Genomic DNA, 20,757 nt, shown 5'->3' on the forward strand with positions numbered 1-20,757 from the left:
ATGGGTAAGGAGCAATCTTCATTCTAATCTGCATGGGTTTGTAACAGCACAGCAATCCAGGATTTAGCATGGAAGAAACAAACAGGCTATGACACAACCAATGTCGTGCACAGGAGCAGCTTCACGGTGACCTTGAAGAGACCATACAGTGCAATGAACAATTGTCCCACAGCAAAGAGAAACTGGAGCGAAGCAGAGCTGGCCAACTTCTTACCTTTTGGACCAACAAGACCCCATTCACCAGGGTACCCAGGAGGACCTGGTAGACCAACATTACCCTGTTAAATAAAATATTGTACAGTGAGCTCCAGGTGGGTATTCAAGATTCATGACATCTAATCCACATTCCAACATAGTTTTACCATGTCAAACTACTGACAAACCTGAGGAATTGTTTTAATTATCCATAATGCATCTTATAATGACCACCATTCATCTTCCATCTTGACGCGATCCCACCATGACTAAGAAAGACTGTAATATTTGAACTTCCAGCATTATTTCCTTAATTTCTACTTAAAGCTAAGAAGGTCTGCAATGTGTAACTTTCAACCTTATTTCATATGTTTTATGCTATGCTATAATTACTGCAATGTTTAACTTTTAACTTTGTTCTTTCTATCTATCTTGTTTTTATGATTCTGTGCCCAGGTACTTGTACATAGGATGGTGCCTTGTACACTTTTCATTGTACTCCTGTACTTTTGTCGTTGAGTTTACATAACAACGAAGTTAAAATCAAACAAAATAATTAACAGTCAACCAATTAGTCAGTATAATAATGTGAAGTGTGCTACAGCACTGTTGTGTGATGATACAAGCTCCCTTCTACACTCTGCTGACTTCTGAATCTTACTGAGTGATGTTATCTTGGCATGATGGAGTTCTGTTCATCTTGCAATCTTATTGACTGAATGGATGCAGGTTTGAACCCTCTTCTTTGCTAATCACCCAGTCTCAAACACACCACCACCACCATTCTGCACCACTAAATGAAAAATTCACAGGGTAGCCAGCAGATATTGCCCATCCCTAATTGCCCAGAGGGTAGTTAAGAGTCTACCACATTACTGTGGGTCTGGAGTCACTCGTAGGCCAGACCAGGTAAGGACAGCAATTTCTTTCCCCAAAGGACATTGGTAAAACAATTAGAGTTGTATTTCCAGACTTTTATTGAATTCAAATTTTACCATGATGGATTTCGAGCCCAAATCCTAAGAACATTACCTGGGTCTCTGGGTTAATACTCTAGCAATAATACCACTAGGCCACTTGTGAAGCTCACAGTGCTGGCTGTGCACTTTCTCAAGTTTCTGATATGGAATGAGTGGGACAAGATCACTTAGATCAATTCAGTGCTCCAGTTCGAAAGGTTAGCGGGATACACTCAGCCAAGTCAATGTAAAAGGTATTTCCCAATAACGAGAAAGGTTAGACAACAAGTAACAACTATGGGCTATTCACAACCGAAGCAAGAGCTACATTAATGGAGCCCTAAAGAAGGGTCAAATCCTGTTGTCTTGACCTCAGAGAATCAAATTAATCAGGACAATATAGAATCAACTATCGGTGCAGAATGTCAAAGACAAATTCAATGTCACATGGTAAAACTTCACTTAGGAACATCTCCATATTCAGAAGGTTAATAATTTTTTCATGAAGTAAATTTGCATTATTTTGAAGGCAATATGAATCCTTCAAATGCTTTGAGGAAAATATTTCAAAATCAATCATTTCTATCTATCGTTTGTAGAGATCTTCAGGTAAGCTCAATATATTTTCCTAAACTGCACATGCATACATTAGTACTTAATGCAGTTTAGCAAACAAATCAAACTTATTTTTACATATGTATTCTGACTATTCTGAGGTAAAGCTTCTGCTTCTGGTAATAGGAGCACACATCATCATTTACATATCACCAAATGTAAAATTGGGCTGCATCTTAATTTTTTTAAAATTGTCTTTGGCTTCAACAATATTTTTTGATACATTAAAGAGTGCTAACCTGGTTCAGTTTAATTAATAGCACTTAAAAACATCAACATTTTTAATCAATGTCAATCCTCCAACTGAGCACCATAACACCATTTTAAGTGACTGAGCATGATTTTTAAAACCCTTCAGAACCATAGTTTTTTTTAATAAATCATAAATAATTCAAAGCTTTTAAATTGTATTTTTTGGTGTCATTGTGACTAAAAGATCACTTTAAGGGCAAAGGTTTAGAAGTTGACAGAATTATTGGAATCCAGCAATAATGGTGAATTAAATTACTGTTATAATTTATTTTGTGGGCAGAACCTATGCAAATCGTCACAGAAACCTGATTTGCTCTGGACCTAATTTGAGTATGAAATTCCACAATCCACAATCACTGGGATTGCTGATTTCAATCAAAATGTACCGAAATAAACATAACCTTCAGAAACTACAGATGACTATGTGGAATGAGTATGTTGCTGTCATCTCCAGATGAGTTATGTTCTACTTGTTTTTTTAATCAATTGTAAAACACTAGTTACAGTAGTAAACTAGGTTGGTGTGTAAGTTCATTCCTGATGGAATGAAACTGTTCAAAATGATCCCAGATTTGATTCCTGGTCTGTGCCAAGATGAAAATCAGAGGCTCTGCTCCAGGTCAGCAACTCCTAATAGATGTCAAATAAGAGCGAATATCTCTATGTCTCCTACAGCTTATAGGTATCTGCCTGCTGAATTCACATACAAAGAATGATCATTGATTCAAAGGATGATTTTAGCTGTGGTCACTTTTGTAGCATTTGTCTTTGAATCACAAAGTTGAGAGTTTAAGGCCCACTCTGGAGATTTGAGCGCAGAATCTGTGCTAACTCTCCAGCGTAATACTGAGGGAGTGTTGCTTTGCTGGTGGTGTTATTGGTTTTGACTGATACATTACACCAAAGCCCCATTGGCCCTCAGGTAGATGTAAACTATTTACTATGGTACTAGATGGTACTATTTTGAAGAAGAGTCAGGAAGTCATCCTCAGTATCTGCTACAAGATAATACAATGTCAGATTTTCTAGTCAATATCACATTACAGTATCAGACTGCTGGCTGTGCAGGAATCAATTGCTATTTTTTTTTGCATTACCTCAATGACTACACTTCTAAAAAAGTATTTAATTGATTGTAAAGTGCTTTGAGATGCCAGAGGTTTGTGATGTTATGTAAACAAGAGCATTTTCTTGCCCCCATTATCCACCTAATTCAGCCTGACTGACTGCCTTTACAATTGGAGGATAGAAAATGAGCAAGTTTCTTTGGCAAAGAAGTGACACAGATTGAACAGGATCCCTACCAATTCTCCTGTCGATCCAGGGAATCCAATAATGCCAAAGGAGCCCTTCAGCCCTGGTTGTCCTGGTGGTCCAGAATACCCTGGAGGCCCCGGATCACCTGGTCTACCTTTCCCGAACCCAGAACGGCCTCTTGGTCCTGGGAGTCCAGGGCGACCAAGTGACCCTGGAAAACCTTTGTCTCCTGTTTGAAAGCAAATACAGTGTTCGTTTTAGCATTTAAAATGAATTCCGTGAGATCATGTCTCCACTTTCAGTGAAATTGGAAAAATGGGTGCAATGTGTAAATAAAATTCTATACATTTAAAGCAAATATTCTTAAAAACATTTACCCCTCCCAATCTTCTCTCAAGCTCACTTTCATATCACAAAATGTAAACTTTGTCACGGACAAGTAGAACTGAGCAACAGTTTAAAACTGTTCTTTTTCTTAAAATAAAAAGTGCTTTAAAATATATTCAAGAATGGTAAATTGGAGCATCTTGGTAAATGCATGCAATATCGGGTTTACAATAAAATATTTTTTAATGGTAGTCATCAAAACTTTGCGAGTAAGCTGACTTCAAATAGATTTGGATTTAAATTTAGATTTAGGTTACTTGGTCATGTGTACTCAAGTGCGGGGTACACAAGTACAATGAAAAGTGTACAATGTCACACCACACAGTGCCAGTTTTATGAATGCTAAAGGTCTGTGACGGGCCTACGATCCTCTGCACTGGGTTCACTGAAGGTCAGTGAAGTCCACTGACAAACGCCATCCAAGGTCAGGAGGTAAGTAAGGAAAATAGGAGATGATGAAAAACCAAGAAAAGAGAAAAAAAAGAAAAGAAAATCAGTCAGAGCAGACGGACTCTGGCTCAGGAGCCATACTCTGCTACCACCTTGGTTAAATGAGAATAGTTAAAATATTTGCTGCTCAGATTGGGAGTGCACTTGTCAGCTTCATATTGCATTAAATAAAAAAAACTTAAAAACATTACAAAGAGTGCTCATTTTTGTCACTACATTCAAAAGATTCCCAAGTCTCCTAGAAGGCCCGTGAGTGAGTGCAATTAGCAGAAAACCCCACTGGTGGGAATATGATCCATTTCGTGAACATGGCCCGTTCCTATGAAAAGATATTAAATTGGGGAAAAAGTTTTCAGAAACTCAGCTTGTAATGACCTGAGTTTGTGCTTGAAATTCTGCAACCTTGCATGCTTGTTATGTCAATTTTATGTAAATTGTGTGATAAAAAACACTACCAACTGGAACCCTGTCCCATGCGTGTTAAGTTTAGCTCACGTCAATAGACCTGGATGACGAATAACAGTCCAGACATTGACCTAAATTTGGGTATTTTCTGCAATGTTTATAATAGGTCAGAAAGAGACAATAAGACCTTTCTACTACATCTTCAGTGTCACTGTCAATTCTGTGTCCACTGGTGTAGAGAAGGAAATGAGCAAAAAGAGCCATAGCTCAGTATTCCTGTCAGACAGAAGATACAGAAGATTGAACACATGCACCAAATATTTCAGGTACGGTTTTTTTCCCTGCCATTATGAGGCCACTGAATGGGCTCTCTAACTTCAAACAATGTTGATCTTGCTGATGCTAATCCTGCTTTGTGCACCTCCTGTGCAGCTGTAACCTCATATACCTCACTGTCTAAACACCGTCTGATCTGTTTACTATGATCTGCCTGTACTGCTCACAAAACAAAGCTTTACACTGTACTTAGGTGCATATGACTACAATAAATTAAATCAAATCAAATTTCTGCAGATGGCTCACTCCATTCTTCAAAGAGAAGATTCAAAGTGAGAACCATGAAATAGTCTCTTCTTAATAGTGATTAGCATATAGCAATATGTAAATGCTCTGGATTTTTAAACATATATGTTGTTATTTTGTAAATTAGTCATTGTGCATGGGAAAATTGACAATTTTGCTTCAGGCCACCTTTCAGTTTGACTGGACCTGGGGGAGTAAATTTGCTGCCATTATCTCTTACCTGTGTTTCAAATGTATGCTGTTCTTTTGTGATACTTTCATTTATTTGAGTTGCTTATAGCAGATTTCACTCTGAACATTCTTTTGTCATCCTGCCAGCAGCTGTGAATTTTTACACAATCAATTTCAGTTCTATTTCTGACACCGTGTTCTGAGCTGAAGAGGCAACAGTTTGATGAGAATAGCTTCATTACTGAAGTGTCAATAGGGTGGCTGCCTGTCGTGTGTGCACCTCATGGGAAAGGTCACTTGACACAGATCTGGGAGGTCATTGGTAAATGATAGTCATTTTAATCCAAATATAGTACTAGTGTAGATCTCCAAACACCATCAATATTTTATAACAAAGAAGGATTAAATGGTGTCATCTGATTTTATGAAGATTTTACAGAGTTTATGCCAGAATAACAACAGACTAGCTAAAGTATTATACCTTGTCCATTTAATTAAACCAGCAAATCACAAGATTAAATGATGAGTACAAATGCGTAAACCAATATTTAATCCTTCCAGAAAGAACCCCTTAGGGATCATGGTGTCCAAAATTAATTCCAGGGTTGTCATCTTACTTTGAAGCTATTTCAAGACGTTGACCACATAAGTAAAGATATCCGGTTAAAATTAAATATCTATAACTGGACATTGTGTTAGAGAAAATCTAATTATTGAAGTACTTCTGAGGAGGATGCAGTTGGCACAATACGTGAATACATTCATTAATTGTCTGCGTAATCTCTCTGAATGTTTTTACGTGATTTATCACTCGTTTCAGCCTTCTTATCAGACGTAATTCTCACTGTTCTCCCTGAGCACTTGTCAGTGCATGACACTTGTTCCAGGTAAAGGCAAGTAGCAAATCCTGTTATTTTTTGGCTTTATTATGATTTTTCTACATTTTTACATGTGATAGTGTACCATTTCAGATTTCACCTTAATCCTGAGGGGGTCTGGTCAGTACTTTCACAGATGACATGAAAATTGGTGGCACGTGTGGTAAGTAGCAAGGAGGAAAGCCTTAAGCTAGAGGATGATACAGATGGGCTGGTCAGACGGGCAGAACAATGATAAATGGAATTTAATGGGGGAAAGTGGGAGGTGATATATTTTGAAGGACTAACAAGGCAGAAGAGTACACGATGAATGGTAGGACCTTTGGAAGTATAGAGGATCAGAGGGCCCTTGCTGTGCACGTCCATGGATCCTTGAAGATAACATGACAGGTGGTTAATATCATTAAGAAAGTGTATGGGATACTTGCCTTTATAAGTTATAAGTATCGAATTCACAGGCAAGGAGGTTACAATGGAGCTGTACGAGATGCTAGTTAGGTCACAGCCGAAATAGTGGACAGTATTTCCTCACCACACTTTAGATAGGCCCAGTTATTTTCTTTTTCTGAGACCAGGGAAGGCTGAAGGGGGGAACCTGTTTAAGGTGTACAAAATTATGAGTGGCATTGATAGGTAGCAATCACAGGGAAGTTGATGGCCCAGGGATATTATTGCTGGACTTTTGAGTCAGAGACTCAAGCAATGTTCCAGAGACCTGGGTTCAAATCCTGCCATGGCAGGTGATGGAATTTGAGTTCAATAAATATCTAGATTTAAAACTCTAACAATGTTGGTTGTAGGAAAAACCCATCTGGTTCACTAATCCTTATCTGATCTGATTTACACAGCAAGTTTTAAATTAGGGATGGACAATAAATGCTGGCATAGACAGTGACATCAATTTTAGGGGCCTGGGGGTTTTTAAGAAAATCTTGGCTGGGTATCTGCAACTCACTGCCCAAAGGGATGATAGAAGCAGGAACCATCACAACATTTAAGAAGTATTTAGATGAACATTTGAAGTGCTGAAGCAAATGAAGCCGTGGGCCAATGGCTGGATAAAGGGACTGAGTGGACAGGTTACTGATTTTTTTTTTTAATCATTTTTGGGATCTGGATGTTGCTGGCTGGCCCAGCATTTATTGTCCGACCCTGGTTGCCTTTGAGGTGATGGTGGTGAGTTACCTTCTTGAAACACTTCATTCTACCTACTGTGCATTGACCCACAATGCCATTAAGGAGGGACTTCCTGAATTAAGACACAACAGATCAAAAAGGCCTCTTTCCATGCTGTAATTCTCTATGATTACGTGAAGCCAGGAGAAACAGATGTGCGTCCCCCAACCCTAACTCCACATCTCAATGGTCATCACCCACTCCCACAGCCCCAGTTACCCGATCTTCCTTCCACACCCCAAACCGATAGCTGCTCTCCTCAGTCTGGATGCACAACAGGCTCAAGCACATCAAAGATGTACTGGAGGCCTGAGGCCCTAACGTGGATTTCTGGGGCCTGTATGAATAGCCGTGTGCTGGCCGACTGCATGTTGATGGATCCAAGAAAGGTGCAACTATAAAATGAAGCCACAGCAGGTATTCAAGTACCGCATGCATCTACCATCAAAATGCTACATCCGATCAAAATCAGACAAGATGGTAAAAATATTAAAATTTAAAACAGATTACCTCTCATCCCAGGGAAGCCTGGATTCCCAGGATTACCAGGGTCACCTCTTGGTCCTGGAAAGCCACCTCTAAAAGGAGGTGGAGGCCCGGGGAATCCAATGTCACCCCTATCACCTGAAGGAGAACAAAGGCATCAAGTAGTAAACAGCCAATTGCACACATGAATGGGAATTTAACTGTCTCATAAAAATTATTCACGTGAAATCTAAGACATTAAATGTATCCAAAGCACAGAGAACAATTTTCCGTATAAGCTGGGCATTGTTAGAATGGCTTCAATTATCAAATGGTCCGGAACTGGTCCAAATATTGTCAAAGAAATTATTACACATCTGAACATTGGTTTGTGCCAATCAAATAAAATTGTATTTGAAATTGGTTTATGATATACATGTTTCTCTATTAGCTTAATGAGTGGATGTTGCGCTTGACGTAGACTGAACCTTTTAATTATAAATGCTTTATTCACATTTGGTGAAAAATTTGTTGAGCTCCACTCAGACACCATTACAGAAACAGGCTACAATTGACCACTGTACTCAATCATGGGAAAACAAAGAAAACTGGAAGGTTTTGTTGCTTGTTAGAGGCCTGCAAGTTTTACCTCCTAGGTCTCAATGCTGTGAGCCTCTTCGCCATCAATGGGTAGGAGCACACTGTCTGAACTAAGGATGCTGCCAATTGATAGCCAAGCATGTGGGAATGCTAGGAGTGGGAGTAGTGGAGTGGAGAGGAACTGCAAAGCAGGAGAAGGCTGTATTAGTTAGCACTGCTGTTTCACAGCATCAAGGACCCAGGTAACTGCCTGTTTGGAGTTTGCACATTCTCCTTGGGTGACTGTGTGGAGTTTCCAAATTCTTCCTGTCTCTGCATGGGTTTCTTCTGTGCGCTCCAGTTTACTCCCACAGTCCAAAACCCTGCAGGTTAGTTGGATTGCCCATGCTAAGTTGCCAACAGTGTTTGGGGATGTTCAGGCTAGGTGGGTTTGCCACGGGAAATGTAAAGTTATAGGGATAAGGTAGGGTGGAGTAGGGCTAGGTGGGATGCTCTTCAGAAGGCCAGTGTGGACTTGATGGACTAAATGGTCTGCTTCTACACTGTAGAGATTCTATGATTAAACATTGCCTGTAACACCATTGAAGAACCATCCACAGATTTCAAGAAGGATACTGCTCGATGTCCCATGCACCATACGCCCAATCAAAATAACATCTTAAAATAAGGAACAAGAACTCAGGCTAGGTGACCAAATAATCTGGGTACTTCAACCAGTTTCCACGAGTCAGATGGAGTTAAAATCACCCCTTCAGATTCTGCTTTACGCACACACAATACAAGCTACAAGTATGTTGCATCTTACATTGTATGCCATTCTTATTTGTCATTTAAGGCAGTCCCAGCCAAAAGGCTTATTAATTTATCTACCTGAAACAAGCTGATGGAAATGGCATCCACTTAGAAGAAGGACAAATCTGCTTTGGAATTGCAGCTCACCTTTTATTCCTTTCCTGCCTTGGGAACCAGGGAAGCCTGGTCTACCTGGGCTACCCATTTCTCCTTTGTTTCCATCAAACCCTGGCCGACCTTGTAAACCAGGAATGCCTGGGAAGCCAACTACGCCAGGAGAGCCTTTCTCGCCTGTGGTAAATCAAGATAGAAAAGAACATGCAATATAAACTTCAATCTGTGGCCAAACTCTACTCAGTGAAATGGAAAGATAGTAAATATTAAAACAGAAACAATATGGTCAGGAAGTATTGAGCCAACAAGAGACATACAGTGCCCAACTGTGGAGGCACGCAACGATGGTAAACTTTTCATCTGTTCCATGCAAACACATAAAAATGGAATGCTTGTGGAGAATGAGGACACAGGCACACAGACGTCAGTTTTCATGACGGATGAAAATTAAACTGTAAAGTACAAATATATGTACCTTTGTAAATAGACTCGCTGAGAAAATGGATCTTGGCCAAGTAAGCTGGTTGTTTTTATCAGCTCAACATAAAATCGCACGAACAACAAAGGTGACAGCACTAGAAAGCATGGAACAAGGAAAAGCTACTTCATCCATGCTTTTTTCCACAAACGAGGTACAAACCCGAGAAAGGGTCAAGAAGACACAGAAAACCGCACAAAGTAGACAGTACATCAAATCCAAAACATGCTCTCTTTCCTTTTGTACAATTTCTTTGCTGCAACACGGCAAAAATATGAACATATGAGACACCTTAAAAAAAAGGGAAGGTGATGGCCTAGTGGTATTATCGCTGGACTGTTAATCCAGAGACCCAGATAATGTTCTGGGGCCCAGGTTCAAATCCTGCTACGGCAGATGGTGGCATTTGAGTTCAATAAAATATCCAGAATTAAGAATCTAACGATGACCATGAAACCATTGTCAATTATCAGGAAAACCCATTTGGTTCGCTAATGTCATTTTGGGAAGGAAACTGCCATCTTTACCTTGTCTGGCCTACATGTGACTCCAAACCCATAGCAAATGTGGCTGCCTCTTAACTGCCCTCTGGGTAATTAAGGATGGGCAACAAATGCTGCCTAGCCAGTCATACGTTCATCCCATGAATGAATTAAAAAAAACATCTTATCCTATGCATAATGGTAACTATTAGCTGTCTGATGGAATCATGTCACTCTGTACAGTTTCACATCTCAGCTAAATATATATATGTCAGGCAGTTGTGAGCCTGTTGTCCAACTCTTCAAAGGATGTATCTAGAACCACATACAGACACTGACAGCTTCCTTATGCTTCCACTGAAAAACTTGTGCAGCAAAGCTGCCAGCATGTAAAGCTCACTTAAATGAAAAGCTTTTGAGTTTTTCAGTACTTTAACTTCAGTCTCAGTGGATAAAAGCCCTGTTATCCAGGTGAGTATTTCCATTCATCTAGCTACCATCCACGTTGCTGTAGATATTTGTTACTCTAGCCATGTGCCAATATTTGTACCATTTTTGAACTGAAACTCAGGCTACTTTGTACTCACGATATTCAGGGGCTGTATCATAAAAAACATAAAATCATTGTGTTTTATGATATTGCAGTAAAGTGACTTGCAAGCTAGTTCATCAGGATGGTGATGTTCTTCAATAATAAGTCAATTTCTGTCCTTTAGTCTGTAACGATCTCAACAGGTTTAGTGGTAGAATTGAAGCAATTTGCCCCAGCCTGATTTCTCGATCCAATCAATTCTCAGTGAAGTGTTGGAAAAAGAAACACAGGCTTCAATGGATATCTGATTCCCGGCTGTGATTTGAAGATAGAAATTGGTGTCAGCAATTGTACCCACATGAACATTGAGCAGTTCTTTTGAAAAGATTATTGCTTCCATTAAAGTACAAGTGCTCCAGCAGCTTTTAAACTCACAGCACTGATAGTGAAAGGCACTATTGGTGCAGAAATGAAAACGCCTTACACCAGTGCTGTGCTGTTAATGTAAATCATGCATGCAATCCAAATGAACTCTGTGTAAAGTGGAGGAAGGCTTCCTCAACCAGTAAACCTTGGTCCATTTAGCCCTGACATCAGTACAGATGCCTATATCTTCTCCAAGCCATGTGCACAGTCAGACTCAGGACAATCACAAAGCTTCACACCACCCATATAGCCCCAAAGGTAAAACAAACACTAAAGGGCTCAAACATTTGGGGCAATTGTAGGTTTAGATTGAGTTTTCATGTCACTCAGAGTCATGATAAAGCTGGTGTCACTCCCCTCTCACGCAATCCGAATTTCTTCGTCCTTTGAGCTGTAAGATGGGTAGCCAAAATTGTGCTGACCTTCACTGTTTTGTTTTGCCACAAGAGTCAAAGTTTTTACACCCTCAAAGTCTAAATTTTAATTAACACCTCGCAAGTATTTGTTAAATCACAAATAATACTGCTACAATTAATGATAAATCTGTCACAGCAGAAATAAAAATTGTATACCTTTCAATCCATATCGATTAAATTGAGCTGTACGACCAGGCTCTCCTGGAACACCAGGGCGACCTGGTGATCCAGGGAGACCTCGATCTCCTGGAATTCCTGGAAATCCCTTCATACCCGCAGGACCTGGGGGTCCACGATCTCCAACTGAACCTTTTGGTCCGGGGAAACCTGCAGATAAGATCATTAACCTTTCAATTTCAAGACATGAGGATAACAAAATGTGGAAAAGATGCAACATTTTCAACTATTTTCAACATTTTTTCAACTACTGCAAAGCGAATAAGCAACTAAGGTAGACAGCGTTTTTCTTTTTACTTTCTGGTTTAACTGGTTAGCATTTGCTGGGGTGACAAAATCCACTCGCTCTGCACTGATTGTTTTAAATTGTGTTCAACTGAGCATTTAATTCTCGTCAAAAATGTCCTGAGGTAGTGAAAGACAATATCAAAATGTAAGTCTTTTGTTTTCTTTCCTTTCAAACCATGCCACTAAATACTCTTAGTTGTTGGGCCATACTCCCATGAACTCAGAGTACAACATTTAATTCTCATCAAAAATGTCCTAAGGTAGTGAAAGACAATATCAAAATGTAAGTCTTTTGTTTTCTTTCCTTTCAAACCATGCCACTAAATACTCTTAGTTGTTGGGCCATACTCCCATGAACTCAGAGTACAACATCACAGACAACAACCATCCACCAACACCTCATACTGCTGACATTCCCTTTGTTAAACCCAGACAGCAAGTCGTCCATTTCAATGCACACAGAAACTGTGGCTGACCTCTACTTTCTCAGGAACAGGGCAGTCGCTTGCTCTGACCACAACCTCTGATAACATGAGATAACTCAGCACAGACTGGGATCAAACATGACATCTTTTGGTCTATTTGGTTACAGTTCATACTCGCCACTTCAAGTTTAAGTTGAAGCAATGCTAGAATCACAAGTACACCCAAGTATATATCCGTTGAGGTACCTAATAAATAGCAGATATATGGGTGTAATTGGGCTTTTATGGCACAGAATTTCACCCCATGCTATTCCTCAGTGCTATACTGTATATTTGAGCATGTGACAATGAGAAGCAGTAAAGGAGCAGCATGCCTATATAATGCTGATAATAAAATGTGAGGCTGGATGAACACAGCAGGCCCAGCAGCATCTCAGGAGCACAAAAGCTGACGTTTCGGGCCTAGACCCTTCATCAGAGAGCAGGGTCTAGGCCCGAAACGTCAGCTTTTGTGCTCCTGAGATGCTGCTTGGCCTGCTGTGTCCATCCAGCCCCACATTTTATTATCTTGGATTCTCCAGCATCTGCAGTTCCCATTATCACTATATAATGCCTGACCCACATTCAAAATATCTGCCACACAATGAATACATACTTGCTTCCCTAAGCCCTAGCAATGACTCGTCTCTTGAGGTAAGTAAAGACAAATACAGAAAATGAATCCTAAAGTTTTTTCTTGAAAATACAGAGTAAGAAATAGAATGAAAATTAAATTTCTGAAGAGTCACATGCTGGAGGAAGATGGGAGAACACTGGTTCAACATTTCATTCAGTGGCACTTTTCAAAGGAAATAGCATTTAGTTATCATATGAAGTGACAAGCTCAAGAAACTCAAGGAAATATATTGCCTACAAAAAAAGTGCATTTAGCAGCATTTATTGCATGTGTTCATGATTAGCATATATTGTTATATTCAGGGTAAGATGTTATTACTTTTAAGAGCTTGAATTGGAAATGGGTTTCAGCTAGGTTAATTATAAATCTTGAAATTAAATCTATTTTAGAGAAGAAATTTATCCTGGACTGACAAATTTCTTAACTTGTCAGCCCATCAACTCAATGCAGCAACAGGGCAGGAACACAAAACATTACATTCAATTACCTCTCTGCAGATACAAACAGAAAGCTAGACTAATGCCTGGTCATATTTCAGACCAAGTGTTGGTTGCTTCTCAAATGCTCAGTACCAAAGGTTGAGCCTAAAAGAAATTGGAAATAGTATTTTAGCCTAACTATGAGAGAATAAAACAAAATTTTTCAACAAAGGGATTACTGTGCTGGATCATTCAAATAAATTACACAAGTTAGTGCAATATTTTCCTTCACAAACAATATTGATCCTTCACAAAACCCAAACTTGCCTTGATATTAATCACCTCCCACAGTGTCAGCAACAAGCCAATACAAATCTATCAGCAACAAACTAGTCGACAATTTCAAACAAGCTGTTCAAAAGTGTTTCTCCCCACCTCGGGAGGAGGTGGGACTTGAGCCCTGGCTATCTAACCCAGAGGTAGCAAGAACTGCAGATGCTGGAGTCAGAGATAACAAAGTGAGGAGCTGGAGGAACACAGCAGGCCAGGCAGCATCAGAGGAGCAGGAAAGGTGACGTTTCAGGTCAGAATCCTTCTTCAGAAACGGGGAGGGGGAAGGGAGCTCAGAAATAAATAGCAAGAGGAGGAATGGAGTTGGGAAGATAGGTGGGATGGTGGTAGGTGAGTGCAGGTAGGCAGTGGTGGGGATTGGTCATTGAGGTGGGAGGGGCAGATAGGTGGGAGAGAGGATGGGCAGGTTGTGTCAGGTCAAGGAAGTGGGGATGAGAGGGGGGGTTTAGTCATGGGAACAGACTGGGGGTGAGGAGATTTTGAAACTGGTAAAATCCACGTTTAGGCCACTGGGCTGTAGGCTTCCAACGCAGAATGTGAGGTGCTGCTCCTCCAGTTCTGGGTGTGTCTTTGTGATACTGGAGGTGGTCCAGGCTAGATAGGGCATGGGAGGGGGAGTTGAAATGGTTTGCGATTGGAAGCTGTTGTCATTTATCGCAAATAGAGCACAGGTGCTCTACTCTAACTGTACCAGAGGAGCACCCAAACAAATACTTAAAAAAAAATTCAACCTATTCTGACACATCTCTAGGGCAGATGGGATGTGAACCCAGGCCATCTGGCCAAGGGGCATGGACACTACTATTGCACCACAAGACATCTTTGAGCAGCTTGCACCACGATTATGATGGTCCATTGAATGGAAGTCAAAGATTTATGTGGGCACATGGACCTTCTTGTCAGTGCACTGTTTGGGAAAATGAGTTTTGTCCTTAGAAATAATAATAAACTAACCTTGGAAGGCAGGCAAGTGTGCAACAATTGTCTTGATTTCATGAGTAGTTGTCCATAGTCACTGGCCAAAAGTGATTGACAGATTGTAAATACCAGTACACAGAAATAAGGAATATCAACAAGTGCTCAGGGCAGGTGGCAAGTCCTTATCAGGTCTTCCTCATACATGATAACTGGTCGGGCTTCAAACCAAATAGTAGAGGCTTAGTTGCACTGAAAATTATGGAAAAAAATTAAAGTGGGATGGCTCACCAGAGATTATTAAAGCTTCCAAAACAAATAATAGCGGACAGGGAATATGGAAAGGCTCAGCAATCTAACTTTGAGCACAGCAGATAAGGAGACAACTATCAGAAGTGGCCCAGTCAATGCAGACTGAGGGGTAAATCAGGAGGCTCAGCAGAAATGCATCCCTGGGAAGAAAAAATACACAAAGTGGAGGATGAGGCAACCATGGCTGATAGGGGAAGTCAGGGACCGTATAAAAGCAGAAGAATTGCATACAATGTGGTGAAGATTAGTGGGAAGCCAGAGGATTGGGAAGCCTTTAAACCTGAAGAGGACAACAAAAAAAAGCATGGAGAAGATAAAATGGGTGTGAACTTGTTCGTGATATAATAGGAGATTGCAATAACTATTTTTAGATGTCTAATAGGTAAGAGAGAGGCCAGTGGACATTTGACCAGTGCATCAGTTTTCACAGAGGAGGACTCCAGCAGTACGCCATAATTTTTAGGGAGTCACGGAGCTGTGGCTATAATGAAGGAGAAGGTGCTGAGGAGGCCGAAAGGTCTGAAGGTAGATAAATCACCTGGACCAGATGGACTACAATCTAGATTTCTAAAGGGAATAGTTGAGGAGATCATAGAGACATTGGTGTGATCTTTCAGGCATCACTGCAGCCACGGAGTGTCCCAGAGGGAAAGGAAATGGCTAATGTAACACTCCTGCTTAAGAAGGGAAAGAGGCAGAAGGAAGAAAACTATAGGCTGTTTAGCCTGATCTTGGGGGTCACTGGTAAAATTTTAGCATCCATTGTTAAGGATGAGATTGCAGAGAACTCAGAAGTGCTTGGTAAAATAATGCTGAGTCAGCATGTCTTATTGTAGGAAGTACGTGTCAAAGGTGATTAAGGTCTTGTGGTGGCAGAGGGTATTGCCCCAATCTCTGAGCTGGAAGCTCTGGGTTTAAATCCAAACCCAAAGCTCGCTGGCCACGTAAAGTGCATTTATAATGTAACCTAACAGTTTGATCATCAACCTTCCAAAACACACCACTAGCAGATGGTAAGGGCAGGATGGATTCCTGGTTGGCCATGAAATGCAAGTAAAGTTGGAGCCTCAACCATCACTACCCACAGCTCCAGGCTACAATATCCATGTGAAAAGGCATGTAGCCATTGCAATTCGAACTTCTAGTGGGATCTGTTACATACCACAAAGGTATATAGGGTGGTAGCAAAGTTCTGGTGCCAATTTTGTATCCCTGAAATAAGGAGACAAGAGTTTCTTCAAACCAGTTACTATCTTGCCAGGAATTTGGCAATGTACATCTATCAAACATTTACTAATCACAGGATTAGGTCCATTCAGAATATTCTTCCCTGAAAAAGAGCCCAACCAAGAGGAAAAATAGCCATTGGTCTATTGAACTTAGTGCATGAGAACTAAAGTGGTAGTCCCACCTCATACCCGAAGTGGAATAAGGGGAGTCACTAAAATCATGTTAGCTGGTGATATATCGCATTCACATTGTGGGTGTGAATCTAATTTTGTAAAATAAATTTTAAGAACTTGTTCAAACATTATAAAATGGGGTATTGTACACGCAGGTTTTAAATTATTAGATCAAATGGAAAACATGTTTATACTGGTTGGTTATGACAAAGTGTGGAGCTGGAGGAGCACAGCAGGCCAGGCAGCATCAGAGGAACAGGAAAGCTGATGTTTTGGGTCAGGACCCCACTTCATTTCTGAAGAAGGGTTCCCGACCCGAAACATCAGCTTTCCTGCTCCTCTGATGCTGCCAGGCCTGCTGTGTGCCTCCAGCTCCACACTGTGTTATCTCTGACTCCAGCAACTGCAGTAGTTACTACCTCAGTGTTATATCTGTTTGTGGTAGGTTTACAACACCACAGCCACAATGCTTTGCCTGTATCTACACTGGGGGTGTAGTCCTGCAGTTTAATGCTCTTTATTTGTTTCAATATACAATTAAAAGGATGGTTTTCTGACTTGCTGTTTAAGATAAGGCAAAGTTCAGAAATGTGAAATATGCTGCTAAATGTTTATACGCCTGCATATCTAATATGCTCTCCCAGGTCTCTTCTAGGAATGTAAATTTAGAAAACACACAGAGATGTCAAAGAAACAAAATCCTCTTCAGTTTCATACTCTTCTAATAATGTACAAAGGTCTATACTAATTCTGTTGGTATACAGAACATAGAACATAGAACAATACAGCGCAGAATAGGTCCTTTGGCCCTCGATGTTGCGGCAACCTGTGAACTAATCTAAGCCCCTCCCCCTACACTATCCCATCATTATCCATATGCTTATCCAAGGACTGTTTAAATGTTCCTAACGTGGCTGAGTTAACTACGTTGGCAGGCAGGGCGTTCCATGTCCTTACCACTCTCTGAGTAAAGAACCTGCCTCTGACATCTGTCTTAAATCTATCACCCCTCAATTTGTAGCTATGCCCCCTTGTACAAGCTGAAGTCATCATCCTCGGAAAAAGACTTTCGATCTAATCCTCTGATCATCTTGTATGTTTCTATTAAATCCCCTCTTAGCCTCCTTCTCTCCAATGAGAACAGACCCAAGTCCCTCAGCCTTTCTTCATAGGGCCTGCGCTCCAGACCAGGCAACATCCTGGTAAATCTCCTCTATACTTTTTCCAATGCTTCCCCATTCTTCATGTAATGGGGCAATCAGAACTGCACGCAATATTCCAAATGAGGCCGCACTAGCATTTTGCATTAACATAGTTGATGTCAAATATCCAGATTTGATCCTTCTCTGTGGTGAGTTTCATTCAACTTGATCATTAAGGGAGTCATTTGTATCCTGGGTGAGGAAGCTGTGGCACACAAAATCTTTTTTGCAACACAATGCAAAAGAGAATCAAGAATATTGGAGGAGACAGGACAGTGTTCACTCACATAGCAACACTCACTGTACAACTTCACACATTAAGAATAACAATTCCCTTGGTCAGGCACTTACATTTGTAAAATTCATCATTACACTTCAGAACAAGAGCAGTGGAGATTGTACTTTCGTGCTGTGCACCACTGATAGCAGGAATTATGCTCAGAGCCTCATCCTTTGTGTCAAGTTCAACCACGTTAGCCAGATTAAAATACTGAGGGAACACTAAACAGTCTCAAAAAGTAACGAAAGATATGTTGTATTGAATGCATTACTGGCTTACACATGAGAACCACTGCCTGAGCCAAGGTGGTAATCACCTGCCCAGTAGTAAAAAAAAAATCACACTCGACTGTTGTTACTCTGCAAAAATTTTGTGCATCAAATAGCTATGAAGAATGGATTTTGAAATCATAAAAGTGACAACTTGTTTGTACGAACGAGTGTGAATATCACCATACCAGACAACTCTACCACTACCACGAATATTTAAGCTGTTATGTTAAGAAGCTAGAACAGTTTGAAAACAAGCATCACATCAATAGTCTGGTGGTAACATTAACTGTATGCTCACTGCTGTGGTTGACCACCCACTGGTATAGCTTCAGCCACAAGCACATTTACAGTGGAGCCTGCTCATTGTTTGGGGGGAGAATTTTGAAGTATTATGAATTTGCAAATTGCTTAAAAAAATCAAAACGATGCCGCAACTTTCAGTTCAGTTTTGAAGAATCAAGCTAATTTTGTTGATGTCATAAACAGGATGAGAGTATCTCCATACCCTTGTAGTCAGGTTAAGATCGTCATTGGTAAGGCACCAAGTCCCAGTTCCTTTCCTTGAATTCTTTTTCTTTTAATCAGAATATAAATGTGTTTTTTTAATCCAATTATCCAACAGTAATGACAGAAAATTTCTTTGCAACTTTTTTTCTTGGTAACGTCATTAGCTCTGAGTCTCTTCTTCCCCATCCTAAGCTGTCATTTTAAAACTGCAATTTCTCAGCCAACTCCAGCAAGCTTTTCAGTACATGAAAAGAGGCAGAGAATGTACCTCTTGAAATATTTCGAATGGACAATTGAAGTATAATAAGCAGGCTCCACTCTGCAAGCAGAATAATTACAGCAACAACCAAAGCTTGATAAAGCAGGAGTGTTAGGCCATTTTGCTTATTGCTGCAGGCAGCTCCCTCTCACCTTGGCAGCCTACATGCAGTAACCACACCCAATTCGATTGAGACCAGATGTGGAAAGTTGGTGGGTGATGAATGGAACAGAAGCATGGAAAAATATAACATGTGTGAACAGATGAACAGAAAGATTAAAAAAAAGGAAGAATTTCCCCTTAAAATATATCAAGAGATGACAAACTGATCCCCTCCGTCTAAAACAAAACAAACCAAGTGAACCATCATCTCAAATGATTGCAATCCTGACTCCTGACCAGTAAGCAGCAAGTGCAAGCCCCAGTGTTGTCAGTGATTGCAATGTTCTCTTTTCAGGCAGATAAGTGGCAGCAACAATTTATTGGCCATGACCAATACCCATGCTGAAGCATTCAAATTCCATCACAAGCAGCAAAAGAGGGGAAAAAAAACAACATTCTTGACACAGATAATAAAATGTGAGGCTGGATGAACACAGCAGGCCAAGCAGCATCTCAGGAGCACAAAAGCTGACGTTTCTAGGCCCGAAACGTCAGCTTTTGTGCTCCTGAGATGCTGCTTGGCCTGCTGTGTTCATCCAGCCTCACATTTTATTATCTTGGAATCTCCAGCATCTGCAGTTCCCATTATCTCTAACATTCTTGACACAGTTTACTACACACTATTTCATTAATGACTTCTATACATAGATCATGGAAAAATACTGAGTACTTAGAGTCACAGAGTCATATATCATGAAAACAGACCCTTCAGTTCAACTTGTCCATGCTGACCAAATATCCTAAACTAATCTAGCCCCATTTGCTAGCACTTAGCCCAGACCCTCTAAGTCCTTCCTACTCATATATCCATTCAGATGCCTTTCAAATGTAATAAACGTGAAGAAAATTTGTAACCAGAACTCTTTGAATATCCCAATCAGAGAATGATGAATGAATAATCTAGGATACTCTATCACTGACTACAGTGCTGGCTAGCCCAAGTCATTCTGCTCTTCCACATGATGAATGACACTTGGTTTTAGATTGACCTGGTTATTCTGTATTCTGCCCTGTTCTCCAACTGTAAGGAAGATACATGGTGAAATCCTGTCAGCACAATTCTGGTTCCCTCTAGATTTTCTGGCCTGGAAAAGATAGTTAATATTACAGCATAAGAAATAGGGGTGAATACAGACCGTACAGATTCACACCCTCAAAGGAAATATTGCTCTCTATCTGCATCTGAAGCAGACAACCCCTTAATCTGAAACAATACTTCCCCCAATTCAAGATTCCCCTACGAAGGCTCTCACCCTGTTTCAATCAGAGTGCAGCGCAAAATGGTTACCAAACTCCAGGAGCCATCCAATGCAAAGCAATACTAGGGGCAAACACCAAGAAACAGATGGAGAAACCTGTCTCCTTCTGCCAGTTGAAAAAATGACTCCAGGCAGGCCAGCTTGTAAGTTGGCATCAGAAGGAAATGGAATAAAAGAAAAGCAGATAAACTTATGTGGAAAGTATCTGAGGTTTTAGA

General features: G+C 40.4%; 1 protein-coding gene across 4 annotated transcripts in view; it reads right to left on the reverse strand.

Annotated features, from left to right (window-relative positions):
* col4a6 (collagen, type IV, alpha 6) overlaps window positions 1–20,757 on the reverse strand; it is a 393,865-nt gene that overhangs the window by 49,133 nt on the left and 323,975 nt on the right. For all 4 annotated transcript variants that reach the window (XM_059651363.1, XM_048544120.2, XM_059651362.1 and 1 more), the window contains 5 exons: window positions 11,789–11,959; window positions 9,332–9,475; window positions 7,838–7,951; window positions 3,326–3,507; window positions 215–278 (listed from right to left, as the gene is read on the reverse strand). In XM_059651363.1, the coding sequence (XP_059507346.1) occupies window positions 215–278; window positions 3,326–3,507; window positions 7,838–7,951; window positions 9,332–9,475; window positions 11,789–11,959 (675 nt within the window). The remainder of the gene's footprint in view (window positions 1–214; window positions 279–3,325; window positions 3,508–7,837; window positions 7,952–9,331; window positions 9,476–11,788; window positions 11,960–20,757) is intronic.

This window comes from Stegostoma tigrinum, chromosome 15 (assembly GCF_030684315.1).
Source record: "Stegostoma tigrinum isolate sSteTig4 chromosome 15, sSteTig4.hap1, whole genome shotgun sequence".
Classification (NCBI taxonomy): domain Eukaryota; kingdom Metazoa; phylum Chordata; class Chondrichthyes; order Orectolobiformes; family Stegostomatidae; genus Stegostoma; species Stegostoma tigrinum.